This window comes from Mastacembelus armatus, chromosome 14, assembly GCF_900324485.2.
Source record: "Mastacembelus armatus chromosome 14, fMasArm1.2, whole genome shotgun sequence".
NCBI classification, from domain to species: domain Eukaryota; kingdom Metazoa; phylum Chordata; class Actinopteri; order Synbranchiformes; family Mastacembelidae; genus Mastacembelus; species Mastacembelus armatus.
The window spans coordinates 4,383,547-4,401,945 of record NC_046646.1 but is presented as its reverse complement, the minus strand read 5'-3'; the positions used below and the strand labels follow the sequence as shown (position 1 = coordinate 4,401,945).

Here is an 18,399-nt window from a genome sequence, read left to right as displayed (position 1 = left end):
TTGCTTTTTAAAGTGTGCATGTAGAAAATCATGTGATTTCCACATTTCATTTAGTGGTGTTCTAGACACAATGAGCAGTGTCACATAATTAACAAAAGAAGATCCATTTCAAACCATACATTGTCAGGCCTGGTACTGTATGCTGCATAAGAATAAATGGAATAATAAATAAATCTGATTTTAAAATGTTAAGAAAACGTTTTGTAAGTACAGCAAATAATAATAATAGTCACAAGCAGAATGGACACTATTAATATAAATATACTGCAACACTATTATAGCCTAATTCTGATGAATGTATATACTGTCAAGCATATTAAACTTGAATGAATGAATTATATTTGATGAAGTTTGTTTGTTTGTTCATTTGAGTAGTTCAACATGATCAATACATGGCTCTATATGTCACAATATCTTAATGCCAAAAAGGAGTACGAAGAAGTGAAAAACTTATACACCTACCCCATTTTCCATTCTTCAACCATGACAACTGTTGACCATTACATTTGACTATATACAGCATAGGTACCTTACATTCTCAAAACCATTCTATTCTTCCATATATAGTGAATTTATATTAAATGTCGCATTTAGTTGTGCAGAAAGTGAAAAAGTCTAAAATAGCATAAAATTGACCTACTTGAGTGCCTGAAAATTTCACTTACTTTGCACCCCTAAGTATACGGCTTTTGGACTTTTACATGTAGGTTTGTAATTGTCAGTGTTTTTTGTTTTTTCATACTAAACACATACATAAGCAAGTCAAGTCAAGTCAAGTCAAGATGTTTTTATTGTCATTTCAACTATATAAAGCTGCTGCAGTACACAGTGAAATGAGACAGTTTCTCCAGGACCATGGTGCTACATATATAGAGCGACATATGACAACAGAAGACTAAACGTAAGACAATTTAACAAGGTCGACAAAATACATAAGTGCATGTGTGCAATACACAAGACCAAACAGTACTCTACATAATATACACAATAGCACTAAACTGTACAGGTGATGTGCAAGTATTGTTAGTGCAAAAAAACCCCTCAGGATCAGAATAATACTTATCATTATACTTAGTATACATTGTGCAAGTAATGCAGGATAGTTAGATGATTTAAAACTGAAAACATTTGTGTACATTCATATAAAAACAATGTCAGAGCAGCAGCAGAAGTCTGTTTTGTATAACTACGTGTCTTCATATGTGTGTGTGTGTGTGTGTGTGTGTTGTGTGTCTGTGTGCGTGTGTGTGTGTGTGTGTGTGTGTGTATTCAGTCCAGTTCCTTGTACTGAATATTGTGCAGAAATAATTCATATAGATGTGTGTGTCTTGTGTGTGTGTGTGTATCAGTCCAGTTCTGTTGAATTGAGGAGTCTGATGGCTTCTGGAAAGAAACTGATAGACAGTCTGGTTGTAAGTGCCTGAATGCTTCGGTACCTCTTTCCAGACGGCAGAAGGGTGAAGAGTGTGTGTGAGGGGTGTGTAGTGCCATCCACAATGCTGTTGGCCTTGCGGATGCAGCGTGTATTATAGATGTCCTTGATAGAGGGAAGAGAGACCCCGATGATCTTCTCAGCTGTCCTCACTAGCCTCTGCAGGGTTTTTTGGTCCGAGACGGTGCAGTTCCCAAACCAGGCAGTGATGCAGCTGCTCAGGATGCTCTCAATAGTCCCTCTATAGCACGTGGGATGAGGATAGGTGGAGGCAGATGGGCATTTCTGCAGCCTACGCAGGAAATAGAGATGCTGCTGGGCTTTGCCGGTGATGTAGCTGGTGTTCAGGGACCAGAAGAGGTAGAGAAGCACTTGTGCTCCCTCTGTTCTCCTTTTGATATAAGGCTGTAGCCTCACTGCTATTGCTAGTGTGTGTACTTTGACATCCCCTGTGAGCTGTCAGGACTCGTCTTGCTGTCTGTACTGGATCCTCTCTGTGTGAAAGAGCATCATCTGCAGTCTGGATACATCCTTCTTTTCTCTCTCTCTTTGGTGTCTTAAAATGCATCATTTCTTTTTTTTTCTTTTTTTGGCACATCATTTTTATTTTCACAGATCATCAGGAGAATAAGCCAGTAAAGACATCACTTCTGACATCACATACTGTTCAAGCAGATGGTGTCGGGTGTCTTAATACAACCCAGACTGTCAGTCTACTGTGTTTATGACAGACACCTGACTGTGAGGCCTTATGGCATTCCTTCACTAATTAAGCTTTGTCTCAATCTCTGGGAATAACAAACTGTTAAAGACAATCAACATGATGAGCCGACATGCCTGTCAACCAGCCTTCACTGAACAACTTTCAGTTTTAGTAACTGACATTACTACATTTACAGGATGTAGTTAATGATCACATCTGACTGTGTTGTCTCTTTTTGAGCAACATTTAATCCATTTACACTGAAAGATTGCTGCACTGGGAGTCTCCTAAGACAGGCAGCACAAACCTTCTCACCTGCAGCAACCCAAACTGCATTCCTTTTTTTTCTTTTTGTTTTTGTTTGGCCAACTGGGGTCAATGCAATAAGGCTGAAACACAACACTACCATATTTTATAAAGTTGATATAGGAAACTTGTTAGCACTTGCCTATTTACATATCCAGCAGATAAAGAACATTATAACTCAGTTGTAGGTAAATGCAAATCCAGTAATTACTCTTGTTTTAGCTCTGATTTTGTTCTCTACCAACCCCTGACACTGCCAACATAGGAGGCATACTGTGAGCAACACATTATCAAAGCAGCAGCAGCTCTCGTGCCCCATCTGTGTCTGCACAAGAGGTTTTCAAGCACAGTCCTGAGTATAGGTCACTCGCATTTTCAAAGTACTCAGAGCCCAATTCACAACCACTGTGGTTACAACCACACGAGCTGGAAATATCTGCGTGTCTAGCGTAGGTATTGTATATTGGGTTTATTAGAGCTTCTTTGCTGAAAACAGCTGCCTTGAAATGATAAAAGCAGAGAGACTGCAACAAAACAGTAATGCTGCAGGACAGCTCCAAAAAGCTGACATGAAAACTGATAAAAACACTTCATAATGCTATGGAGAACTGATTTAGGTAATATTTTATGTAGGTTCATTTCTACAAGCGTAGACCTACTTTGACTTCCTGATACTTGGCTTTCTGATCTATCACATTTCTGATTATATACATATTCAGATTATATTATCTTGTTGTTGCAGTCATTTGACAAATAACACTTATCACATAATGTGATTATAACACTTCAGAAATTGTTCTGATGCTGTTCTGTTTCTACAGAAAATAGACAATTACAGTGATAACTGGTAACTTCAATGTTTTGCTTTCAGTCCATTTTTCTATGGTGTTGGATCAGAAATTCAAGTCCTATAAGAGTCCTCTTTAAATAATGGAAAGAAGTAGTGATGATGTTTCTGAGAGCTGAAGGCTGAATTGTGCCACTCTCTGCAGAACAGTTTGTCCTGCAGAGAGTGAAACATCTCCGGATCACAGCCTTTCCCTGTTGCATTTTCTCTTTCGGTGACCAATCACTGACAAAATCTTTGCATTTAAATTTGGGCATGAAGCTGTATAAGTTTTTATGAAGATAAACTGCTCAAATCAATAAGCACTTATCACAACCAGGAGAATGTCTCTAACTGTCAACCAAACCTCTGTGAGATTTGCTAGAAATTTCAGATTAACGCATTGGCCCACATTTCTGTTGTCGTCTATCACATAAATGTGAAGACAGTGTTTGGTTTCCGATGTGTCAGACACGTGTTTAAGGAAAAAATTTAGACAGAGACAGGCTTGCATAGGATAGATGTTCACAGCAGGGTTGTGAACCAGCTCAGGAAGGATTTTAACCTTGAGGCTTGTAGCTGGAAACACTGCTGGATGGACAAAATCTCATGAAAACCTGTGCAGAGGCAGTACAATGAAACTTTAATGTTCAGTTCTGAGTTATTGCTTTAACTATGTGGTAAATTTTGGAGGCTAAAGTTTATGATGTTTTGCCCTTGATATTCAGTAAAACTGTCTCCTCCTTGACTTAAAAATGTAAGTGTAAAAAATATAGACACAAGTTGCAGAGTGGTTATACTGAACTGTCTTTTGCTGATATTCTTGATATTGTGTCTCTTTGCATACAGTGATAGACATCTTTGTGTGTTGGCTCTGTTCTCCCTGTTATTGCTAACTGAACACTGTAAATACAATTTTGGACAGATTTCAAGGTTTTTAACAGGCATAGGCAATACCACAAAATGGCTTTGTTCTAGTAGGAAGTAATTCTAGGCCAGGATCACTTATACTGGTGCAGTTAATCCATGAAAGGAGCCAATGTAATATCAGGTAAGGGTGAAGAATATGCTGTGATTTACAGTATGATGTGAATCTCTTGTCAACAGGATGTTGCTCAGTAATTGCCAATCAAGGCTTTTTTTCCTATTATTTCAAATATGCTCTGTTAATCCATTATTAATTTCACCTGATCAATGATGAAACTGCTGAGGCATGAACAATAATAAAAACATCATAAATATACATAAAAAATAAATCTCGTTGTCAGTCCATTCTCTCTCACCAGACATGCATAGATAATGGGATACTGTGATGCTCATGTGGAGATGTAATTTTCAAATGGCATGAGCGTTCCCCTAAGAGAGGGAGCCTTGTTTTACTGCATTAGGTGGAAGTTTTCTGTATACTCTCAGTCAGGTGGGGGGTGCTTTTGGTATTGGCTATATTGACAGTAATATCAATACTCAAAACAAGGCTTCATAATGGTGGTAGCGATACTTTTGGGAAAAGTCTGCCCACTCCTCCATTTTTAATGTTGCTATGGTCTGGTCATTGCATTATTAGCACCTCAACCACCAGGTGGCACCATTCTTCCAGTATCTATCAGGACTCATTAATGTGGTAAGTCTTCACATCTCCAATGTCTGAACAAGTGAGGACAAAGTTATATAACGAGTACTTTTTTTTTAAGTCTATTTGTAATTACAGACTGAACAGTCTGGACACAGACTATCTGTGCTGGGACAGACTGTTAACAGCTAAATACACAAACCTCTCCAGAAAATACTCACCTTGGGCCATTAAAGTGACAAACAATTCAAGTAAATAAACTTAGACTGTAAAAAATCTTCATTCAATTCAAACTGAATGCAATTTTACTGAAACAAAATGTTCATAAATCCAGGTGGTTTGAATTACAGGTTAAAGCAGTTTCACAGCATATTTCTTTAGTTCATGTACAGTCAATCTAGTTTTATGGAAAGTCCATTCAGCTACATGTTGCAGACCTCTAGCAACCAGTGCATTCCCAAGGAAGCACTGTCTAATCTGGGTAATACTCCTGTGTTTATAATCTATGTTAGTATGACTTGGCTTTGTGTATGCTAAAAACACAATATACAGTATGTACTAAGGAGAAATTATAAAGGGCCACAAAAAAACCCTCATTTACCAAAATGAATCTCTCCTGGATTTACACACGCATATTTGTGCAGCCAGGCTCTTTGCTGGTTAAGCCCAACTCTGCAGTCCAACAAATCACATCAAATCCTCTCTGAGTATTTGTCATATTTGCTGCTCTCAGAGCGGCAGTCCCCAGCCCTGAGGCTTTCATTGCTGTTCACCACTGAACTTCACAATGGACTGTCATTTTTTTCTCCAGTGACCTCAACTGTCTTTCCCTGACTCTGCAGCCATTCTGTGTGTCTGGTTTATCAAAGAGTCAGGCAGTCCTCTTAATCAGCCAGAGTGTGTCTGTTTGCCACAGAGCACTCGCTAAAGAACTTTCCTTTCACAAATCCCTGCTGGACCAGTTTGTGCCCCTTCATCATCTGGGGAGGTATTCCTGTGGAAGCCCACTAAAGTTCCTGCTTTGGAGTTCCTGGTCAACAGTATGAATGAAGGAGTCAATCATCTGTTTCATGTCTGGGGTGAATGGGTCAAAGGAAGGCCGCTGGGCCCCAGAGCGTTTAAAATGCCCATCCTGGTTGCTCTGGGCACAAAGTAACCTCTCGTCAGTCAGAGTGACATTTAGAAAAGCTGCAATGAGGCGAAGCTGAGGGAGAAGCGCTTTCCGCAGGTCTTCATAATTCACCACCAGCAGACGATGCCCAAACTTCAGCCAACTCAGTGCATGCGATGCCCACCAGGGGGCATAGCTGGAGACAAATTCTGGCCATTCTGAAGACAATAGAGCACATTTGAGGATCATTCGGAGAACAGTCTCAACCAGTGATAAGGTGATTTGTGACTTGTGATTTGAATTGTTGACAGTAAATAAAAAATGAAAGAATGTTGAATTTGCTCCACAGCACAGAAAATGAAAATCAGAAAAATCACCCAGACTAATCCTACAAATAAAATAGTAATGTCTGCATACTCTGAATAATCAGAACAGATCTTTCTATGGTTCCTTCTCAGCATCCTAGACCACTGGGGGCAGCCTGAAAGGTTTGATAAGGTCTGTTGTTTTTGTAGAAAGTCAGTCCAAACACAGTTTACAGTTTTAGGTGTGTGGATTATGCAGGGTAACAAGGGCACTGATGATTTTTTTTTCATTAAAATAAAACCTTGAAAATACATTTACTGTGTATTACTGACTGTGGTATAAAAGTTGTAACACTCAAAATTATAGTTTTCACTGTAAATAGGAGAATGCAACTGCTTCATGATGCTTTCACAGTCACAGAAGGCCCTTAGCTCTACAGTCACTGTAACATCAACAGCAGGACATTATGCATCAGTAACTACACCGTCCTCCAGCACAGCCATAAACCAGGCAACCATTATGTCTGTGTGGATTGCACTGCATTACCTTTACTTTTCCACTGCGCATCTGTGGCATGTCCTAAATGTCCAGCACACTTGCGGTTGAATTCAGCCATGAGGGAGCGGTAAGGGTTTCGAATCAGCAGGATAGCAGATTCGAACATCTCAATCTCTTTCTGACCACTCTCGTGGGTCTTTACACAGATGCTGCGGCCACTCCTCCAGTAGTCCTTCTCTCCTTTGAAACCTGGAACCAATGAATAAATGAATGAATAATGGTCAGCTGCATGGCAGTATTTCACTCAGCACTCACTCAAAAACTCATTTCAACAGTGGTGCGGTGCCCTCCCCACCTCTGTTGTACAGTGTGCCGTCGAAATAGAAGCTGCCTGTATAGTAACCAGTCACGAGCTCGATCAGGTGCCGTACCCAGGTGTTTCCTGCACCAGGAAAACTAGAAAGAGCCACCAGGGAGTTGGACCGCTGCGGGAGAAACATCCTCTCTTTGCACCTGGAGTCTAGAAGGAGCTACTGTTGTCAGTTTCAGTTATACAACCATTATATCAGAATATACCAGCAAATGTGGATTCTCAAAGGCCATTTTCAGAACAAAGATAATGAAGAACAAGTTTTATGAGACAGATCAGAGTTTGAGATTTAAGGTTGGCTCTAAGTTAGAGATGAACTACTTTGAAGTGCAATTTCCTTTTCAGTCATGCACTAAGTGTTTTTCCCCAAGAAAATGAGACAATATCCCCTGACAGTCAGGAAAAAGACTAGCTTTATCACAGTTTATTTTTACAGGCCTTTTTACAGGAAGAGAGAGAACCCGGAGCTGTGTGTGATCCATAAAAATTACTGAACTATCAGAATTGGATGGGATTCAAATATGAACATGGTCTGCTAAATATTACTTTGTCCCATCTCCCTCTGTAAAACAAATCAAGATGAGGCTTTATATGATTGGAGTTTTAAAGAAGACCCTGTCACATACCAATGACACAGGCGTGTCTTTGTATAACAAATATCTTACCAAGTACGGGTGTGTGGTACACCTGGTAGTGGTCTTGCTCAGGGGGTGCTACAGGTGTGGAGATGCCTGTGTTGTTCAGAGCACTGTTCCCCACACACTCCTGTTTTTCGGACTGCTGGTTGAGACTGAAAAGAGATGTGGTCCATGTACAGAAACAGTGGGGCTTCTTGAACACAGCCAGCGGAAGCTCCTACAAAACCAAAAGCACAAATGTTCTCCATGTATTTTATCCTATTTATTTTTTATTAGTTATTTTTCTCTCTCCTGCTCTACCCAAGGCTAGTGTGTCAGCTCACTGTGCAGCAGGAAAGTGTGTGTCCACACTCCACACTTCATTTTTGGTCATTATTTTTTCTCACTTTTCCAGTTAGAGAAGGTCAGAATGCTCAATGTCAAAGCACAAGGACAGGCACTGCAGTAGCAATTTTCGACAAGTTATGCATAATCACACATACAGACATTAATGCACACACACACGCCACACAGTCAGAATTAGTCACATCACAGTCACTGCCAGATGATGTGCAATATTTCTACCAGCCATTTGTGTTTTCTAAGGAACCACAGCTGCATCCAGTACGATCTCACTTCTCATCTACTTCTCATTAGAGGCATACTAAACCTTAGACATTCAGCAAAATTCATGTACTCCCACATGTGGTTGGCTGGGAATGGAGACAGCGCCCTGAGCTCTACACTCTCCACTCCTCAGAGTAGAGAAGTGCCAGTATGCTACAGACAGCCACTATTATGTGAAATAAAGCGATCATAAGGTCTGTCATTTTGGAGAATGAATTCAAACCTTATCAGTGCAGAACTCGATGCAGGACTGTGCAGTTAGGTTGGACTGAAAGGAGTACACAGGGAAGCTGCTGATGGTGCTCTTCGGCAACACAAAGCAACCACGGTAGTGAACATTTCTGACTGGAATGAGAAAAATACACAACAAAATAGATGCACACCAGTGGCAGCATAGATTTGGTAGAATTCACCTGCACTGGCCAGTACAAGAAAGTATCTTCATTTATGCCCTGACAAGGGTAAATAAAGTTACTAAAATTAAAAGTTAAAATTACTAAGAAATAGGATGTGTATCAAAGTTACGTGCAAATAACCATTCATTCCAAAGTATTTCTGCCCTATTCTATATTCCTATAATAAAAGTGTAATGATAATATACATCCACAGTTCTGCCGCAAACCTCCAGAGAGTGAATCCAATTATGCATATTAATATTGCATATGATATGAAGTCCTTATATAATATTTGACCTTGCTGACAACAACAATGGGTGCATATCTCTAAGGAACAGAAAAGAGTTTTCTATGAAACATGTTCATAGGTAATCAGTGTCGTAGTTATTAAAAAGTCTTAAGAATTATGTTGACTTGAATTAGATGGCACTTCTGAACTAAGTAACAAACTGCTTAACAAAAAAAGAGTAAACACAAAAATAAGTAAGTAATAAGTAATAAGTAATTAAGTACATTGTATTAATACGACAAAGTCCTGGGCTGGGCTGACAGGATTTTGAATTTTCTCTGTAAGGTCAGATGTGATGTCAGGGTGGTGATGGAAGCATATGTTGCAGGTAGAAAAAAAGAAGCCCTCAGCACAATGTGGGCTCACTACAAGAAGTACAATTAGACCGTAGTGTGAAAACAGTTTGGCATATAGATTTGTGAGAAGGTAGCTGTCCCACAACAGAACAAAAGGACTGCTTTTTTCATATGTATCACGATTTACATCAAACTGAAATTGGTGCGTGAGCTGTTTAATTTCGTTTAATTCTGTTTTTTTTTTTCAGTTAGTTCTTTTCTTGTCTGCAGTCACCTACAGTACAGCTCATGCAGAGAATAAATAGTGAACAGTCCTGCTCCTTCTTTGGAGGGGAAAGTGACTCACATTTTCTGTGACCAGGCAGCTGCTCCTCCACCTTGTAAATGGAGAGTCGACCCACACCGCCACAGGGAGACCCTCTCTCACCCCGACACATCAGACTACAGTCCTCTTCAGGAGCCCGTGAGCTACTGATCCGGTTCCCACAGTGGCATTCAGCTCCATACTCCAGACCTGCAAACTGGTACCCACTAACCACACACACACACAGGTGCACAGTTATTGTCTTAGCTATCGCAATCTGTAATCTATAACCTATAACCTATACCCTAAGCTACTGCCCTCAGGCAAAGCCATCCCACATCAGTTAAAACGCCATCAACAACTTTCTGGTTAACTGAACTTGAACATCCCAGCATTTAATTCGTCTGTGTTCTGTCCCGCGTGTCAATGATCCTTCTGTGGGGCATAATACCTTTTTCTAATTGAACTGTGGTCACCTCTGATCTGTACTTTACATATCAAGGATGTTGTGACTCATCCCTCCTCCCCTCTCTTTATCCTGCCTTCTTTGGAAAGACAGAGACCTCATCAAAGTTGACCTTTTCATATATGTCCTTTGAAGCTTCCTCATAAATTGCCTTGACTTTTTACTTTTGCTCCTTGTGGTAATTGGCCTGCTCAGGTAACGAGCATGACAGCTTTCCACGTGGGTGGGTGGGCAGAAGGTTCAGTGGGCTTGAGATGTGAGCGCCAACTCTCAGTCTGACTGCATCCATCTGTCCTCTGCTGTTCTGTTTCAGTGAGGCTGCGCTGCCTCCTTGCTGCTAAGATTATTAAAAGGAATAATTTAATTGGGTCATTCCTTGAGTGAAAATCCACCTGTCTCTCCATGTTGTTTGCAAGAGAGCCATTTCATTGCTGCTAATTCAACTCGCAATGACCAAGTCAGAGATTTCCACACTGTGGCCACAGGAAGGAACATATCTAACCACTGATTTATTCACCAAATGCTGTAGTCAGCTCATTAAGCTTTCTAACACATACACACCTCGCTCCTTCCTTCTGCAACAGATCCAGCCTTCTGTCCTGGCCTGCTCTTCACTCTCCCCTCTTTTACCCCCTCATCTTTAACTGTCATCCAGCCACCTGGCTCTCCATTGACTCCAAACACAGGAGGCATTCATGGAAGAGACTGAGATCCAAAGCGTTTATTCAAACAGCAACCCTTCTGTGGTCCCTTCACAGGAGCATGCCATAAACGCATTACCTTTCTGAGCAGGTGTCCTGACACAGAGAGCTGGTCATTTTGCGCAGGTCATAAAGCATGGTTCCTCCCAGGGCTCGAGCACTGGCATTGTGCAGAAAGCAACCCATGTAGGTTCCTGCATGTGTCGGCAGGAGAAACAAACACTTCAGTATGAAACCTTCCCTGTAAAGACATTCAGTATAAGCACCCTCACACAACTGACACACTACTGTTGATTAAATTTACGGCTTTGACAACAATATAGATAATTGGTAATCATTTCAGTGTTTTACCAAGCAGAATAACTTTGTTTCTGCTGAAAAGTGAGGGATAACTTCTTTTCTTTTGTTATATCCATCCATCCATCATCTATACCCGCTTATTCCTCTTTAGTAGGGTCACAGGGATCTGCTGGAGACTATCCCAGCTCTCTTTGGGTGAAAGACAGGGGTACACGCTGGACAGGTTATCGTTATTCTTTAAGTTTATTTCAGTGCATATTTCAAAACATTCTAAAAATGTTGTTATTTAAGGTAGACTAAGTCCATAATAATAACAAGGATGGCACTTACTGCCCTGTTTTCTGCTAAGTATCCCAGATGCAAACTGCATGCATGTTCATGAGAATAATGCACACTCCCTCAATTCGCTGTGAATGATTGTTAACACGCTCCACTTCAACTTGGACATAAACCAGACTTCTTTAGTCTGTCCTTTAACGATGCCAAGGCAGCCTTTGAGTCATCACTTACTCACAGAAATTCGGCACACCAGTGTGTATTGTGAGCCATAATATCTAACTAATTCATAACATGCCTAGGCCTAATTTAATCATTAAATATAGATTATTCTTTTTCCTACAGTGTTTACTTGCACTGGAATAAAAATGATCCCTGTATATAAGGAAGAATGTAATGCGTAATAGGCTGTGATAGGCTGTTTTGATGTGCTGACAAGATTAGGTTTCCATGTATAAGATCACCCAAATTCAGTCTTTGATGTTATCCTTGTCTTTGCAGTCTCTGCTCAGCTGACACATAAAAGTCTTCTTTATAAATACCAGTCTCTGTGTAGACGCTAGCACATGCACTTCGTTTACATGCTCTTTTCATTTACATCTTGCCCCTTAGGTCTGAGAGGTATATTTTTAGATTATAAGCTAAATGTCTTTACTCTGTATGCTGTTAGTTTAACTCTTGCTGCATGGATTTCATATGAGTAATTCCACAGTTTTGTTTTTGAGGCTTATTTTACAAATCTTAGTATGAATTTGTATTCATTGATATTTTAAAAGGTTTCAATGACCGTAAGGCGTCAGCTTGAATATTTGTATCTTTACTGTCAGCATAAAAATAAACTGATGCCAGGTAGTCAAAGAGAGGACTTAAAAAGCATTAGAGGACATACAGTACATGCTACCCAGATTGAAGCTATGTGGCAGCAAGGTTCACAGACGAGAAGCAGGCAATGGACTGTGAAATCTCTGGGAGACCAGGCATCACCATATTGAATTTGCGATTCAATCAGTCTGTGATTTCCTCTGAAGCCAGTCCAGGCTGTTGTACTGGGGTGAGGATGAGTCACTAGCCGCATGTCCCTCAGCAGACTAACACTGAGAACACTAGCAGCTGGTGCCTGAGAACACTAAGAAGCTGAGAATGCCAAAGTCTGAGGTAGGAAGCATCTCAAGAGGCATCACCCAAGGTGAGGCCCTTCCACCCCCTTCACCCAGCAGGACAGGTTTTTGCTTTAATCAAAGTGAAGGAGAAGCACCAGGCAGCTGCAGCTGGGGTATAATGGAGGGAAGCAGACTGAATTCCCAGACATGACAGAAATCACTGCACTTAGGTCTGATACTGTGTCGCTTTCTTAAACACTAAGACAGATGGCTGTGCTGGAGCTGATTCTTCCCCACAGAATTGGATGGAGGAGGCTAATGAACAGCCAAGTATGAGGCCACATGCACTGTGTGTTTTCATTACACTGGGCTAAAGAGGGTTTATACTCTCTTTGCTGGGTCTATAATCCCCATAGATGTGAGGATGGTCATCAAAACTACAGCAGAGATTTCAACATGATTTGCTAACCCAAGCCAGGATTAGAGATTGCAACAGGACGTAGTATACTGTAAACAGATGCACATACAAGCACATCACCTGCACTTTCTGACTGCCTACAACTTTTCAAAGGCATCAATGCAAACCCTATAAGAAGCACATATCATGGAATACTACCACACAGAGAGCGTGGCTCCTACTGTGCAACCCCTGCAATATTTCTCTCTTCTGATCTCCCTGCACACCTATGGCTGTGTAATACTTCTGATTTGTTCTTTGCATATCAAGGAATTTGTGACTCATCCCTGTGAGGTGCAAAGTTTCCAGCAGCAGACACAAAGTAATATGCATGTGACTCTCACTTTTATTGTAAAATGTTTGAATAGGTAGGGCCACTGATTCCATGAATATCTGAAACAGGTGATGCATGTGCAAACTTTCGGAGCAAACTTTCGGCTCCAGTGCAGAGACTTATATTATATATATATATATATATATATATATGTTATATTATATGTACTTATATTGTGAGATGTCTATATTCTACCGTGTAAGACAGTGCTTCTTTAACTGTTGTAGAAAAACAGAAATGACATGTGAGACTAGTGTAAATGTAGTAAAATGTCAAGTCAATTACTGAAAGTCACTCTTTCACATTTCTTGCTTTTTTTAGACTGGGACTCCAAAACAAAATGTTATTTAATTTGAAAACACACAAAAGACAAAATAATTCTTAAATTTCAGAAGCTAGGAGCAGCAGATTAGTGTGCTTTTTGCTTGATAAAAAGGAATAAAGGCATAGTTTGACATTTTGGAAAATACACTGATTTTTTTTTTGCTCCTGAGTGTTTGATGGGAAGATCAGTGTCTTTCTTATATGGATAATATAGCTCAGCATAAAAGGTTGGCTGTGAAGGGAAAGCAGTTAACCTGGCTCTGTCCTGAGGTATCATCTGCCTACCAGCACCTTGAAAGCTAACATGGTCTAGCTTGTTTGTTTAATGCATGCACATAAAGCACATAAACTAAATGTTGTGGATTTATGAGAGGTTACAGTGCTTAACAAATTATACCACCAGTGATAAAAAGAAAAAACACTAATATTTTAGGAACTTGTCAGAAACTTGCTTAAAGCTAAAAATTTGATTGTCATTTATTAGCTTCACCATTCTGAACAGGAATAAGGAATTTCAAACTGAATTCACGTTTTTATGCTGGCACATTGGACTCAGAAGTATACTGTAAATGTAATCAAGCTTAACATTTACCAATTAAGACTTATTGTTCCATTAGGGAATGCAGGTAAATAAATGTAACTGAGCATCTGAATAAAAAAATGTGCTTCATGATTTATTCCTGCCTTTCTTCATGGATAACAATAATTATATTTTAGCATTATAAACAGTACTGACCAAAGAGCTTGAACATACTGGTGGACTAACCAATACAGAAACATCAAAGATGCTGGTAATCACCAGTACTGTTAGTTCAGGGCAGCTGTGGGCGCTGCTCTAATAAATTTGTTCAGCACTTTAGGTGCCGGGCTAGCAATTTCCCTGCCTTCGGTCTTTATGAAAGGCTTGAGTTGTTGATGTCATCAAACTCTCCGCAAGCAAGCCAATAAGTGTATTTCCTAAAATGTCTATTGCTTTAAGGCATTAATCAATTAGCAAAATATGTGCAGATTTATTTTCTCTCAGCTCAACTATTTCAGCAGCATGTGAAAGTGATATGTCTGCATGCTTATTGTTTGAAGGTGTATTGTAATGTTGAGGTTTATATATGATATCACAAATAATGGCCCTTTCTTTGTGTCTGGAACCTTCAGCCACTTACTCTTCCAGGACATGACATAATAGAAGGAGGGGGGATTCATTTTCTGTCCTGGATAATACTTTTTAAAAGGAACCCTTGCCAGACGCTTGTTACTGAAACTGATCTCATTCCTGCCTCCAACATTTTTCATCTGTATTACCCTGCTTAGTGACGGAGCGGTTATGTAGTGTCTGTTTAAAAAAGGGATTAAGAGCTGTTGTAGGATGATTTTCAAGAAAGAGCTGAAAGAACAAATCTTCCGCTGGAGGTAATTCCACTGTATTTATCATTTCAACAAAATGGCAAAGGCACTGACAGGCACTGTTAAACAATAGAGTCAATCTCCGGGGATATCTGAAAGTACTCAAGTAATGTGAATTCTTCTTCACACAAAGTGTAAGTAAGAAATTCTATGATTTTATCTTCATAATTACTCATTTATTTGCTATAATCCACTTTGGTGTCTGCCTGCCTTTTCCCATTCCAGTTCTGAGAGGATCAGTTAGCACTATCATTCATCTACAAGATCCAAAACACCCGCATGGAAAATGTTGTATAAATGTATAATAATGCTCCGCTAAGTGTTCTGAGATCATGATTATCTGTTTGTGAATATAAAATGAAACCTGATGTGAGTGTACTGTGGAGGCCCAGTGCGCAGTGTGGCTCCAGGCCATCTGAGCTAAAAAGGTAAATCAGAGAATAGAAAGCAAACTTGTATATTTGCTCATTCATATATTATTCACCAGGAAAACCAAGTCTCAGCCAACACATCTTTACCAGGATATTTCTGTCTCACATATCCTTTTCCACTGCTGTATTTTAGACAGTATGATGGTGTTATAGCTGAGAGCTTTGCCACACAGTTTTGTAGTCTCAAGAGATTTCAGTGGACCTGGTTGAATTCTGTGCAGTTTGATCTTCTAGCTAAAATACTGTAGTAGCTCTTTCATGTTGTTAATACCTTGCTTGCAAACTAACTAATGTAATTACATTGAACCGTGCCCAGTGATCCTATGGTAACATCAGCACTGGTTACCATGTTTCTTTTGCCTGCTAGGAAAGTTGCAGTGATGCTCATGAAGTAACAACTATGAGTGAGCTGGAAAAACCACAGAGCAGTGTCAGCTCAATGTAGAGACAAATCTAACTCTTTAGATTGGCTATTAGGTTTTATTTTATAAATGTATTCACAGACACAGCTGTAAGCCCTATACATTTCTTTACCTTTATGTCTGCTGCTCCTGTGGAGAGAGACCCTCTGCTCTGGACTGTCTGGCAGTAAACTGTGAAACCAGCGGCGATGCAAGTGTTGAACCCCGAGGCTCCGGGAAGCGGGCCAGTGTCGACCTGCCTTGGCTCCCCCACTGGACACCGTCTGAATGACAGCCCATCTGGAGCGTGCCCTCATGCCCAGTCCTGCGTTCCTGAGGGCAGTAGGGGGTGCTGCGAGGGACAGCATGGGTGGCAGGCTGGCGAGGTTTGGCTGGGCGACTCTGATGTTGGAGCGCTGCAGAAGCAGGACGCTGCCTGCCATCAGATAGGCAATACCCAGACAAAGCAGCAGCATCTGAGCCTGCTTCAAGAGGCAGTGCAGCTTGTAGAGTGGTGCCACCATTCCCACACCTTTCACTGTCTCTCAACTCCGTCAACTTAACTCAAAACCATTTCATTGGATTAGGAGCCTGAAGATGGATATGTTACCTACTTACAACTTCATAATCTTGGAAAGACCTGCAGCATCTGGCAGTGGTGTAGATACTGTGTCATGATCCTTCATCGCTGCGGTCCAACAGCAGCAGGAGAACAATGGATGTTTTGCAACAGAAAGGGGTTTAATATCCAACGCTTGTGGTGACTGACTCCAGGATGATACTTGGGTAAAAGCTGATGCACTAAACCTGAAAACACACACACACATACACACAAGCAGCTGGATTTAAAGCACAAGTGTATTTTTCTGCATCTAAACACAGTCAAAACGAAGTATATGCCTGGTGGATTAGATGCACAGCTCATGTTGACATATGGGTTTGTGTTTCTGTCTGCCCCCCCCCCACCACCAGTTGCTGTGTTGCTTTCATTTGTGCTATTTGTTGGTAATCTAAGACCCTGCCTGAAGTTATGCTCAGCAGTTCCTGTAAATCCCTGGTTTGTCTGCATGCTGGGATTGTGCTATCCTGTCACATTAATCAACTTATTTTAAAATTAGGAAATTATATTGACCTTCACTAATATGGCTTTTAAACTGGACTTGCATTCAGAGCAGAGATGTCATTTCAACACTGGCAATATCTTCCAGCATCACAATCCAAATCTTGGTTATCACAGTGATAAAACACTGTCTGGAGAGAGCGTTATGGGTGCTTATGAAATGGGGATTATCATAATTGTATGTAGACAATCTCTTGCCTCATCTGTGGAGAGATGAATAAGTGGCAAGGAAAAATCAAACATGCGAAGAGGCGCAGTTGAGGGGTTCTGAATAATTAGGATGCACTAAGTGCATCATGAAGCTTGATACTTTGACTGAAAAGATGGGCAGTGAAGTGCAGCCCTGACCTGGTCTTTTGTGTGTTTGCACGATGGTCTGTTTGCAACAGCCTATTTGATACAGCTGATTCTCCTTTGCCTATGGAGGTTTCCAGCTATGTTTGCCTCGCAGACTGTCCTCACATCCGATGATATCCATTAACGCCTCGTCGTCTCCGTGGCCGTCACACATCGCCATGCCCTTCAGCTCTACTTTCCACTTTAGGCCTGTCTTGTCAAGGGGACACATAGAGCCCCCGCCCCCAAATAAAAAGTAGGGGTGCGGTATTCGGTGCTCCCGAGGACAGAAGCAACAGTTTGTACAATGAAACAGTCCGAGAGCGGAAGTTATGTTCAACTCCATCTTTATTTTAGGCACCAAATAACTCCCCATTACGAATGTAAACGAAAATATCAAGATCTGTGCGCTTTGACTGAAAGGGGCGTATGGGTTGAAATATAAATAAACAGCGAGTGTAAACAACAATTTAAGAAGGCTAGGTCTTCCATCTTAAAAACCCCTCACTGTGCCTCCACCATTTACAGTAGACAGGACACTTCAACACGCGGCTTACCTTCACCGGTGGAGTGGTACGCATCCTCATATCGTTCGATCACTTATCAGTTTATGGCCGATGTGATCGCTGTTTCCCCGCTTGTTGTGGAAAGGTCCCCCCGGCTCTGTAAAAATCTCCCACAGAGGCTGTTATATAAGCTCTGTCTCTGTCTCTCAGCCAGCCAGTGCTGCTCTCCGTCGCTCTGAAAGCCTGGCACGGCAATATAAAGCGCAGACTGTGTGCGTGTGTGTGTATGTGTGTATGTGTGTATGTGTGTGTGTGTGTGTGTGTGTGTGTGTGTGTGTGTGTGTGTGTGTGTGTGTATTGGTGAGCAAGGAGGAGGATGTTGGATGTTGGGGAGGAGGAGGAGGGGTAGCCAGTCTCATTTGCATTGGTGACCTAAACGCGTCACAGCTCCTCCACTGTGCAAACGGGGGTCGATCGTGTCCAGCAGTCAACAGCTTGCCCTGCACCTAAGACGGTCTTATAATAAACACCGGTGTCACCTCAGATATCTGTTACAGCCTACGTGCTTCATACCCACCGTGTCTTTTATTGCTGCG

General features: G+C 41.0%; 1 protein-coding gene across 1 annotated transcript; it reads right to left on the bottom strand.

The window, feature by feature from the left end:
- Positions 1–5,124: 5,124 nt before the first annotated feature.
- Positions 5,125–18,180, bottom strand: wscd1b (WSC domain containing 1b). The gene is made up of 9 exons (XM_026329373.2): positions 17,855–18,180; positions 15,975–16,648; positions 10,897–11,011; positions 9,693–9,877; positions 8,590–8,711; positions 7,788–7,977; positions 7,108–7,272; positions 6,801–7,001; positions 5,125–6,166 (listed from the first exon to the last, which is right to left on the bottom strand). Exons 2-9 carry the CDS (start codon positions 16,363–16,365, stop codon positions 5,814–5,816), a joined length of 1,722 nt encoding a protein of 573 aa, XP_026185158.1. The 5' UTR covers positions 16,366–16,648; positions 17,855–18,180; the 3' UTR covers positions 5,125–5,813.
- Positions 18,181–18,399: the final 219 nt, after the last annotated feature.